This window comes from Myiozetetes cayanensis, unplaced genomic scaffold (assembly GCF_022539395.1).
Source record: "Myiozetetes cayanensis isolate MyiCay16 unplaced genomic scaffold, myiCay2020 scf7, whole genome shotgun sequence".
Taxonomy (NCBI): Eukaryota; Metazoa; Chordata; class Aves; order Passeriformes; family Tyrannidae; genus Myiozetetes; species Myiozetetes cayanensis.
The window spans coordinates 15,700,470-15,713,276 of NW_026087964.1; the positions used below are offsets into that span (position 1 = coordinate 15,700,470).

Here is a 12,807-nt window from a genome sequence, read left to right on the forward strand (position 1 = left end):
TTTATATATTGCAAAGCTACCCCAACAGTTAGGAATGTGTTTAGTCAATTTGTATCTTAATTTCCATGTACCTTTTAGAATTTTAAGAATTTAGGCAGGCTAACACAAAGCATTGTCAGTAATACCATTGTAGTTTAGATAAGACAGTCACTAATACTGTTGTCATTTAGACAGAGACAGAAAAGCAAACATTTGCAGTCTACCAGTAGCTATCAGATAAATAACTCTGCAGATATTTCATTAAAAATGAATTGGGAAGCACAGAGACATAGCTTTTTGGTGATAACTTAACTTATGCTGCTACTGAATTTCATTTAAAAATGAAAATACTGTGGACTCCCATCTCTGCACACAAAGTTCTCATCAGCGTAATGGGATTTATGCCTGTGCGTCAGAACAGAGTATTTTAATGACTGTTTGCAATTGCAGAATATTGCAATACTTAGCCACTCTGGAAAATTCACTCATTTGTCTCTGCATACTGCTTTTTCTGAAAAGGTTCCAGGGTTGTTTTAGTAGGTTAAGAAATAACCTACCCAAAGAAAGAAAAAAAAAAAAAGAAAAAGATAAAAGAAATAATAATTTAATAGCTTAGGTTTGCTTATAGAAGAAACATAGAAGGAATAGTTGGAATCCCTCAATATTTGCTTCTCACTGTCTCTTGTTGTTCCTGCTAAACATTAGCACTACCAAAGGAAAAAGAGAAAGGATACCATCTCAGAAGTACTCCCTTCCCTCTTTTATGTGTTGCAGTAACAAAAGAGTGACCTATCTGATGTCTTGTTTTGTGGTCATCTTTCTGGCCTTCATTGTAAGTTTTCTGATCCAAGAGCAACTCATTAGGTACCATCCATGCTCTCTGTTCTTTTCCCATTCTTCCAAATAAATTACTTCTCTGGACTCCCCGAGCCATCCATTCAACTCCATATTGTAGTTCTTACTTTTATGTCTTGTCTATATAGAGCAACCTCTGTTACAGAGAATGCCTTAGTTTTTCTGTATGCAAGGACTCAGAATTTTGTAAAAACGTAAGTTAAAAGTCTTGACCATAAACTGAAATCCCAGTTCATTCAGTGGGAGTCCTGCTGCATGCTCTAATGGGTGTTAGTTATGACTTTATTTGCCACTGATGTAATGATTTTGCTTTTATATTCGATGTATTGCCAAGTCTGAGGATTTTTCTTTGTTCTACTTAGCAAAACTACTTTTTAATATTTTGTCTCAGAAGAAAAAACAGGACAAACACTCATGGACACGAGGATGAATCACATCCAAAGTCTTCCTAAAGTCTTGTGGAGAATGTAGGAATGTTTTTAATTTTTGCTCTTCATTTAGAAGCAAAGGATCACAAAACGTCTGTGTTAGTGCTCCGCAGGTTAAACAGAAAACTGGCAAACTGGTCTATTCAGTATTTAAGAGAAGACAAGAATCAATTAGATAGATTTTTAATTCCAAACCTCTTCCTTCTAAGTCACGTCAGGGCAGGTATTGTGAATATTGAATTTACTGAGATTTATAAAACCAAGTTATTTCATAGAGATTTTAGAAAAATCAGAGAATATGGATTTGGAAACTTCTGAGTACCAGTACAACACCTACCTGATGTCTAGATAGATATCACAGAAGATCTAGATAGATATCACTGAAATTTCTCCCAACTCCCTATTGTAAAAGACATTTTGGATATGAGTCCACAGTTAATCACATAACCTTGGAGGGAAACACTTGTACCAGATTACAATAGCTAAAGATATATGTGGGGTGCTTGGCTAAAACAGGCACTATGAACAAACCATACTAATAGGCCTTAGCCTGCCTTAGCAAGAGGCCTGCTTGCAGGTTGCAGGAAAAGTACTGGCATTAGTATCAGGCTGCAAGAATGTAAACTATTGAGATAATAAGAAGGAGCTCTCAGAGACAGACAGTGATTTGATGTGCACGGACAGTGCATGGACAGTGCATACAAACCAATCACATAGCAACATGTGCTAAGTAGCAAGAAGTCTGTTTAACTATTGCAAACCAATTATGCAGCGACATGTACTTATAGTTAACCAATAATGTAGTGACATGTATGTGTGTGAGAGTATAAAACAAATGCTGTAACACATAGTAAACGAGATCTGCCTATCGATCACACTGGTCTACGTGCAGTTACTCCGTGCCCTCTCGACCACAGATATTTGTCTCTCAAGTGTATAGATTTGAGTAAGGAGTGAGACGGTCTGTCCTACAGCACGTACAGTCCTGTATTCAGTATGAGACCCTTGAGACAGAGCAGCCTGAAGCTTCACAACAATGACTCATCTAAGCACACCTGTCAACAGCAGAGTATTTGTTTTATGTCAGTATGAAGGAAAACCAAAATGTTTTGAGAAAGAAGGTCTTTATCCTCCAGAGTACGCATACCAGTAATGAGAAGACATGACAGTTCACTCTGAAATGGAAGTTGTTGCCCCACAGTTACCTGTGAAGATACTCATATAGTTGGCGTGAAACAAGGGAGACACAGAAAAGCCAGAATGAGTGCCAGTCTCTTATTTGAGCTGACATACCACTCATAATTAAACAGGAGTATTTTGTGACTGTGTATGACTGCTTGTTCTGCCTGATGCCTACTAGCTGCAACTAGCCTTGATATAATCATGGATACATATTAAGTGCTGTTTTATGACAGAAGGTAGTACAGCCTTGCTTATTAATACCAATGGCCTTGTTTCCCAAGGAACTACTTAATTGGTAACCAGAACTTTTCGGTGTTTTCCCGTTAGCTAATGCTTCCAGCACGGTAAACCAGTTTTTAAAGTTAAAAATTAAGGTATTTGAAAGAAGTCTTACACTATCTCAATTATTTACCTGTTTTGTTTCTTCCAGTTTTAGCAGAGGAAGATAGTGCTGCAGCTCAACAATATGTTCGACAGGGATGTCCAACAGCACTCCGAGCTGATCTGTGGGCCCTCATTCTTAATATTTCTAATCAACCAGAGGTAAGGAACAAAGTAAGACTAAAAAATGAAGACTAGGTGAGAACACGAAAGTGAAAGTACATATTTTCTAGTCATCTTCTTCCAGAATAGAAATGCTCTACTGAGTTGTCACAGAAACTGATAAATATTATGATGTAAAAAAACTCTGTGCTGTGGTGAAGTCTTGTAGGCTCTTCCCTAATTTTTTAATAGATATATGAGCAAAATACTGTAGAACAAATTATTCAGTTGAGCTGGCTAGCTGCTGAGGTTTTCTTATATGATGCTGACTTTTTCAGGAGGCAAGAAAAAAATCCTGGAAAGAAGACCTCTCTTATTTTTGCCAACTTTTATAAAAAGAAGATGTGTTATAAGTTTTTCCTGGTTGTTTGAACCTTTCATCATATGCATGCACATATTTTATGAATGGCTTCATATATTATTGCATATAGTGCATGTGTACAATCAAAAACACTGAGAGAGGAGCTAGAAGATGTGGGTTGTTTTCATACTCCCTTGTACAGCAGCAGTTTTTCATAGTGCCTTATAGTTGATGCAAGTCCTCAACAATGAATTCTTTTGCAGTATCTGAAGCCATGCTGTAGTCAGTATATCTAATATACCTTAAAAAGTAAAATCCCTATTTAAAATATTTTGAGAACTGGGAAAACTTTGATGCAAAGCTTTTATTGCATCAATAAAAAATAAGATGCATACATACAAATTTGCTGATAAATGTGAGAATTGTGCAGTGTCTCATGTCCTTTGAGGGTGGAGCCATTTTCTTGTGATACTGGGGGTTTTTATTGGTAACTACATAGTACACTCATAAGTCTTGCCCTTAGAAACAAATGTAAATCTTACTCATTAACATCTTACCTAAGGACTTCAAGTTATTTGAACTGGTATTAGAATGACTAAGTTTATTTGTTTTTGAAAAAATAAAATGGGCTTTTGTTTCTAGTAAATAACATACTAATTTTTTTGTAAATGATGCTGAGTAATAATAAAATACTATACATCTTACGTAAGATGCTCAAAACTAGATTTAGGCTGTGATAGTTTGAATTTTATAAGCCTTTATCTTTTTGAGAGCAAAAACATTACAGATGTGAAATTACTGTTGTTGGTTACGTAGCATCTGCTTATATTCGGTTAAATGCTTCATGTTTTAAAAGCATGTTTATCTTAACCTGAAAAATGAAATAATTGAGTAAAAATCAGGTATGCTGTTTTGATTACTGAAAGTCAAGATAATAATCAGAAAAATGATAAATTTTTCATCTTATGTTCAATTGAAAGCATGACTTGTTATGGGAAAATACATTTCCTGAAATACACATGGACAATTTTCTATGATTATCTTTTCTAAAGAGAAACAAGTTATGCCTTACTGTTAATGTATTTGTCAGCCAAACTGTTATGTCCTTTTAAAATTCAACTCTATTTTATGGTTGGTTTTACTGTGTGCTTAATATGTGCATGATCTGCTGCATTTCATATCAAACACTTCTTTCCGCTACCTCTTGTGAATAGTTTCTCTGCTGGAGTTGAATTGTGTGGTTGCGGTCATTTCTTGCCTGTTAGACTTCTGATTTGCAGTTTAGGCTACATTGCATTTATAGCTGTATGAATTTCTAACTCACACAAACTGTGAATTTCCTTTCTTTAATGTAAAACATTATTAGGGTTTGGTATGCTAGCATCCAATATTGTTGTTTGGAAAATTTTATTCAGTAAAGCTCAGCCTCGGTATAAAGCCAATATACAGCCAGGCAAGGGATGATAGACAATCCAGAATCATAATCGTAAAACTGATAAACTGTGAGCTCTCTATGCAAGATTATTTAGAAATGTGGAAACACATTGCCTGACAATGAATTGTTTATTAGTTTTCATTTGTAATGGTACATTTTAGAGGAACTGTGTTAAAAGAGCATTTGTAAGGTTGCAAAGACAAACATTGGAAAGGTGAGCAGTGTCACAGTTAATATTGTCTGTGCAAACAGTCCAATTTGCTGCATACGTATTTTTATCGTATGATCTTGAATCACACAGTCACAATGATTTCCTGTGGGATGTCTGCATCGTTGCGTAAAATGGATGGCACACACTTACTGAGAATCTGTTTAATTTTTTTTTTCCTTCTGTTTGGAGTATTTCACGATTATTTGTTCATTGTATGCTTTTGAAACTGTTTAGAAAAGAATTTGTTCATTATCTGATGAGCTTTTTCTTTTCCCCTGTATTTTTTTGATTTAATAGGTTGCAAATCTTAATTCTGAAAATTCCAGTATGCAAAAATTAGTAATACTTTCCTTTACTACAGCTTTTACTGAATGTAATTTCTGAGGTTTAAAAACTTAATAAATAGGTGAGGGGATCTGTGCCTTATCAGAAGAGTTTCTTAGATGAGGATCAGTACCCAAAAGTCCCCATCCAAAAAGCAGAGAATCCAGCAGCAGTAATGCACTGGCATCATCTTTGAATGCAGAAGGATGTACTTTACAAGTACATTTCACAGATCTCTGGTAAAAGGAGAAAAAGTTTTGGACTCTTCTTTTACCAGGATGGACTTCCTTTAACTCTTTTATCTGTTTTCTCTTTGTGTAATCTGATTAGGTTTTTTATTTTGTACTTGTTTCTGGTGCTGCTGTTTCAAAATCTAGAGCTCACCTGATTAATGCTGGTTGCCATTCTTTAGGCTTCATCCCATTCCTGTAAACCTTAGTGTCTCCTTTCTGGTCTCCCCAGTGTCAGTCTTTCTTCATATTCCTATTTCTGTGCTTCACCCACTCATTCCTTGTATTAGATTTGAGAGGCAAGTGTAGACAGTGCAATCACATGGCAAGGGGAACTAAAAATGATTCATGAGCTGCCTACAGTTCAGCAGTGAGAGTGCAGCTCTAGTGCGAGGGATTTCATGACACGACACAGGTGGATTGTGCCTGCACAGAGGCTGCTGAGTAATCCAAACCTTCATTTTGAAGAAGGTGAATCACCAGATTCTGCTTAAAGTAGCTTTGCTGGGTTCTGCTGAAAGGTGCTGTTCTCTCTTGCTTGTGAGCTACTTTGAGCTCCCTTAAGCTCTCAAGTGGGTACAGTATGAGTGTTGGGGTGAAATTTTGGGATGTGGTTTTGTAAGGTCAAGAGGGCTGGTCACTGCAAGCCTGAAGTGTGCTTTATTTCAATTTGGAAAGATTTGGAGGTGTAGTAAAACAAAATATATGATTTTGAGAAAAACTACAGTCTATATAAAAGTGTAATACATTTTTAAAAGGGAAAAAGTTTACAAATCAAAGTTATATGAAAATTTGGCAGATGAAGAAATGATGAATTGGATGAAGATGATAAGATTTTGATTTTGTAAGTGAAATCATTTTAAATAACATAAGAAATGTAACAACATGGTTTTGGACACTCCTGAAACCTGCTAATAGTGAGTTAGTTATCTCATCTGGAGAAACAAATGCAGCCAATAAACAGTAAAAGGAGATTTGAATATTTTTTGAAGCCTAAGTGAGGCTCTTAAAATATTCTTCCATGTGTAAGTGAGAGACTGATCACCGGAGAGTCTTATGTCTTGAAAGTAATTCTGTGACCAATCACGTTTATGATTCAGATCTAAGGAATAAATTTATTAATACAGCATCAATCACAAGCCTCTGGTCTTATTAAGACACATGGGCAAGATCCTCTCGAAGCCTTGTTGTGGCTGAAAACCTGGCATGATTCCCAAGCCCACTTCATTTTGCATCACAACAATCACAACTTAAAAGGAACTGAATGACAAGTAATGAGCTAAAAGCTTTATTCTTGGAGTGGTTATGATTGTCTTTGCTTTGCAAGTCCCGTTTCAGTAATTTCTGATGTGTTGCTCAAACATTTTTGCTTGAGTTCTAGTTCAGGTAGACAGCTTGCCTTTCTGTTCATCTTATAATCGTAGAATGGTTTGGGTTGGAAGGGACCTTAAAGATCATCTAGTTCCAACCCCTTGAGCACGGGTTTTGGTTTGGTTTTGGGTTTTTTGGTTGGTATTTGGTTTGGGTTTTTTTTATTAGCTTCTTGTGTTTTAATATAGACAATCATTTGAGATGGCAAAAAAGCCTTTAGACATTATTAATTTGGTAGTTTTACACTTGATTAAACCACAGTATTGATGCTTTAAAGCTGCAACTCAAATATTACAGTGATTCTCTGTAGCTTTGAAGAACAGAAATTTATTTTCATACTGGAAATAATTTACATTTAATAAATATTTATGTATGATCCTTTGTGAAGTAATAGTACAATATTTATACCTCCCCTTTTTTTATTTCTCAAAAAAAAAATTTCCGTATGGTAGTCATACTTAATAAATACTTAATATTTATAGTACCTAATAAATACTGCTTTTGTCCTCATTTCAATTTAACAGTTTAATAATATATTAATTCTAATAGTTTTTAAGTGTATGCTATTCACTGCTTCTTAGTTTTTGATTAATAGAAAAACCAGTTAAAATGTTCCTCAGACTTCATTTTTTTCCATTCTCTCCCTCTCAAAATTTCATCTTACTTCCCATGTGTTCTTTAAATCCTTACTTCATACTTGTCCATTTGTCAAAGAAATCAGCAGTAAACATGTAAAGCTTGGAATGTACAAGTGTTTGTGTGGTGTCCATATAGATACCTTGAACTCCAGATAGTTTTGTGAGGTGGGAAGGAGCCTCAGGACAGCTGATTTAATTTATCTGTTAGTTCAAATCCATCAGAAACTGTTATTCAGTTGTAGGCATAATGGCAGTGGGGTATTTAGGAATTTGGGAGTTAAATGACAACAGTGCAATATTTAATTCTCCTTTTTTTTTCCTTTGCAAGCTCATTCTAAGGAGAAAGGGATAGAATAAGTAAAAGCAGAAAAGTGTTCTGATTCTTCCCCATCACTTCATCCTTGTTTATGTTCTATCGATATTCAGAAAGTAATTGGAGTTTAAAAAAGATATGAGTTCTTTGTACTCTTCACAGGATTTTTTAAAATATTCATCATTTCATCTTTGCACAAATTTAGGTTATTCAGAGGTTAGTATTAGCTTAATGTCAAATATTTGCAGCAACTCCCTGATGCTTGAAGATAAGACAGAACCTATTGTGGAGAAGTGCATGAAAATAGAGGGTAACAAAGAAATAAAGCCTAATGATTTTGAGCATTGGAAAGGTTTTAGGTGGAGAGAGAACCAAAGGTTGGAAAATATGGATCCTTGGTTTCAATTAGTCCCTTCATTCTCATTTTATTAATTAACTAAAGGGGAGCTCATTTTACAGTGTCTCAAGATCCTGAGATTAGCTCAGCTGATTAGAACTTGGTGCTAATAACAGCAAGGTTGTGGGCTCAATCCCCATATGGGCCATTCACTTTTCAGTTGGACTTGATGACCCTTGTGGGTCCCTTCCAAATAAGAATATTCTGTGAATTTCATTGAAGTCTTAATTCTTAGGGCTTAAACTAGAATAAAACATGATAGATTGCTTCATAAATATGAAGTGATTTTTTTCAGCTGAATACGTGCTTTTTTATTTTTCAATTGCTAAAAATTGAATTTGTTAGTTTAAACATAAAGTTGTATCTCAGACTGATGATGGTAATATTTTTAATTTTAGGATATCTTGTATTATGAACAGCTTAAGTCAAATGTGATTCAGCATAACCTTTTAGTGGACAACCTGATTTACAAAGTAAGTAGCTCACTAAGCAGTGATTGAATGATTTATATACTCCTCACTCTGGTATCTTGTTGTTTACGTTTTTGTAACAAGGAAAATATTAGATAGTTTTGTTTTAAGGAAAGTAAGAAGAACTAGTATGAACTTATCATGAACTCAGTCCTTTTGCCTGAGTTGTCTCTTGTGGAAGACATTTAATTTGAACTTCTAAGTTGTAAAGAAATGGTGCCTTGATTTGTTTTGTGAGAAACAAAGAACAGAGTATGACAGCTTCCATTTCAAGTTTTTACTTTGAATACTTCATCATGTTAATACAGTATTTTTTAATTTTAAAATATGGAGTATAAACTTAACTACAGTTGTTTCATGATTCAGTGGTGAAACTGTCTTCTTCCACTGTGTTGTTTAGCCTCCATGGGAGTCTGAAGCGAGGCCTTTTGGCTTCAAACTGCTGTATTTTTTTAATTACAGGATGTAAAGCTGACAGCAAGCAATGATGACTACTATTTTGTATTTGAAGATTATTTGTATCAGGTATGTAACTGTTTTTTGGTTCGAAAAGCTAGGAAATATACTTCTGTGGGATTGTACCTTCTTTGGAGTGAGGACTGCCTTTGCGTAGGCAGAGTACAGTGGGACACATGCACCTGTTTGCTGTATTACATATATTTTCCCTTCTGAGTAACAAACTTGTAATCTTAAATACATTAAGCAGGACAGGCTTCTAAAACTCCTACAGTGAAGGACCCTACAAAATGTCTTTCCAGTGCAGTAAGAAAATACAAAGTCAGCCATATTGTTCCCCTTTCCAGCTTTGCAATAATAAAAAAAAAGGAATTAAAGCTGTGTCATACAGATAAATTAATACTTAAGAAGTATATTCAGGGTTCCACATTAAAAAAAATTGCTTTAAAGTGACCTATTGCAATAAGTATAAAAGATCTTGTATAGCCATATTTTTAATTTAAAGACCTTGGTTCTGAGTAATTGATTCTGAATAAGGTGGTGATATGTATGGTTACTTCTAGGATTACTCCCATTCTAAAGCTGCTTCTAGTAATGGGGTACCAAGCTAATTTATAAAGAATTATCTTTGTTGTTGCCTATTAGATGCCCTTAAATAGAAGGAGATTACATCTATGAATTTCCTAATGTGTAGTTGATTGCAGTGTCAACATAAATGTCATGCAGCAAACTTAACATTTCCACAGTGCTTTTGATTTCATTAGTCCCGTCTGTTAAGTTAGACTTGCTTATTTTTTTGGTTTAGAGCTATGTGAAACTAAATAATTTCTTCTTTGATGGGAATATGTAAAACTGCTAGTAATTTAATTAGTCAAGAGACTGTCCTTAATACTTCTTAGTCCATACAGATATAAAAAACATACAATACTATTTAAGCATACTATTCTATCATGTCTACATATAATTTAGTATATAAGCATTTTAACATTAATACTTAAAACTATAACTTTGTGAAATTAGACCTTTTTAACTTAAAATAGTTACAATATTAAGGTCTGTATTCAAATCTGTTTCTGAATTAAAATTTGAAAACTGCATAATGACAACTCAAATATTGAGTTCACTTGAATATTTATGGGTAGGAGTTTTTCTTGATTTAAGGGTCAAAGATAATCTTCATTATTGTAACACTGTGTCTTCATCATGGGATGTGAAAATCTCATTCCTAGTTCATTTGTTACGTAGACTTTTAAGGCGTATTAATTAGTCATTAACTGACAGTTCCACTAGACACAGAATTATAAACTATGAAGGAACGTGAACTGGTGTACAATATAAACTTTTGTTTTAAGACCATCAGAAATAGATTTTGTTTATCATTCTCAGTATATAGCACATTTGAATGCTTTAATTTTTTTATATAACTGTTAACTAAAAGAATGACTACAGAATGAAAATCATAAAAGAGACTAAACTGTCTTTAGTAATTTTGAAGGAGAGTCACCAAAAATTATGTGGCTAGTTTTACTGCAAGGCTTTCAGGCAGAGAATATCTCAAACTTCTAATTATTTGTTGCTTTAGGTTTTTTTGCTACTTCATGGTATTCTTCAGATTCTTCTCTAGTAGAAAGCTGTCCATTTTCCTTGATAATTTCCTCTTCCAACCTAATTTGCAAATGCTTTGCTGCCAAATTATTTTGTTTGATATCCCCTGGAAAAATTCTGCAGTATGAGTCAATCTGATATGGGATATTATTTATCAATTTAATACAATAACTGGAATTAAATATTGGCTAAATAAAAAAGGTAATGAAAATTTTAGTTTAAACCAGATACATTTTGCACTGGTTTTGTGGATTTTTTTCCATGACTCTGAATTTTTCAAGTCAATGAGCATAGTGGGCTGTGTGTTGCTTAGCAGATAAAACATCCATCAAAACAAGAAAATTTATGCTTAAAATAATGATGAGGATATTTCATTGGATTATTGGTACCTCTTTAGCAGCCTGCAGGCCTTTTCAGGAAGAACACTGAAATTATGTAATTTATTTCCTTTAATAATTTTGCTTTCTTTATCCTGAAGTTTACATGGTTTTATTACTGAAATAAAATACAGTTACTTTTAATAAATTTCTTTTTGATAAAAGCTTTGGCTTTGTTTTTATTTCTTTCTGTTAGTGATTTGAATTAATTTGTTTTCTGTTCAGTTTTGATTATAAATATCCAATAGTTTACCAAACGTTTCTGTACTTGAAACAGGGTTTATGTCATTGTTTTGTTTAGCACTGTCAATTTTTTAATGCCAAAAACAACACATGGATTAATATGTTTGTAAATTCTAATTTCAGGCCAGAGGTTCAATTTGAATACTTTAGTCTTACATCCTGCATAATGAATACATAATAACACAAAGAACCTCACCCAGCAGTTTTTAGATACAGTCATAACTTCTGTTTGAGCTAGAGCCTACCTCTTATGAAGATGCATGGTCTTAATTTAAAGACTTCCAGATACTGGTACTAGACACTGTATTCCAAAAAAAGGGGGCCTCAAATTAAGGTTACATTCTTTCCCCTGTGAGAGAATATAATTTATGTCCTTTTCAGATTAGTTTTTTTTTCTTTCACCTCAGTTAACATACACAGAGAATTACATTTGCCTGTGTATTGTTATTGTCAGCGATATTTTGGCAGCTATGAAAATGATTGTATATTGCACAAAATAATATTTAGCTTAAAGTGTTTGAGATAAAGAACCTATTTATTTTTTATAAGATGTTTGTATCTGAGAAATAGTTTTAAGGTTCAAAACCAGAAAAAGTCTCCAAATATAACCACCTTTTCATAAAAAAATTAGAAAAAGAAATAATGCTCAGATGTTTAATTTTGCATGTTTCCTTTTGACAAATGCTGATATCTGGAAGATTTTTGCAGTAATTACGAGGAAGGAAAAATCCATTCATTTATATTCTCGATAAATTAAGTAGTGAAACAGCATCTAAAACCTTTCCACCGTTTACACCTCGACTGCAGTTGAAACAAACTCTTAAAACCTGCAAGAGCAGAGGGATTCAGGTGTGCAAGTCAGCAGCAGGTTGAAGTCTGCCTTACGTCTGCCCTCTTGTGTACATTTTTGATAGTGCACCTTTTGGTTGCATGAAAACATGAAGATTTTAAAATACAATACTAATTATCACATTTTTTACAACTCCAGATAGGATGAGATTCGTTATTTTGTTTCTATGAATGCTTTTACTATTTAATTTTATACTCAGTTGCTGTGAATACTGGATTTTTCATTTGTGTAAATAATAAAACCCACAAATATACTTTACAGAATACAGTGTGCATTTCAGACCTTTGGGATACAAGGTGAACATTATTATCTGTACTTTTTGAAAGAGCTGAATTTCTTGCAAGCATTCTGTAAAGATCCTGGGAATGAAAGCAAATGATCATCCTTCTGGAACTGCACACGTGTGAGAATGGAAATGGTTCATTTACTTATTCTCTTACTGGGACTTCCCCAGGTCATAGTAACTGAATAAAAAAACAGTCTACCAGACATCAAAGCACCCAGTTACACACACAGTGTCACCAGTGTTGTGACACGTTTGCTGAGAGGGGAAGAAGAGGAGGGTTGGAGAACATTTAACTGACAACAAATGAATGTGA

At 34.1% G+C, this 12,807-nt stretch overlaps 1 protein-coding gene across 2 annotated transcripts in view; it reads left to right on the forward strand.

Moving 5' to 3' along the window:
• TBC1D19 (TBC1 domain family member 19) overlaps positions 1-12,807 on the forward strand; it is a 48,382-nt gene that overhangs the window by 24,873 nt on the left and 10,702 nt on the right. For both annotated transcript variants that reach the window (XM_050338390.1, XM_050338391.1), the window contains 3 exons: positions 2,875-2,987; positions 8,606-8,680; positions 9,140-9,202. In XM_050338390.1, the coding sequence (XP_050194347.1) occupies positions 2,875-2,987; positions 8,606-8,680; positions 9,140-9,202 (251 nt within the window). The remainder of the gene's footprint in view (positions 1-2,874; positions 2,988-8,605; positions 8,681-9,139; positions 9,203-12,807) is intronic.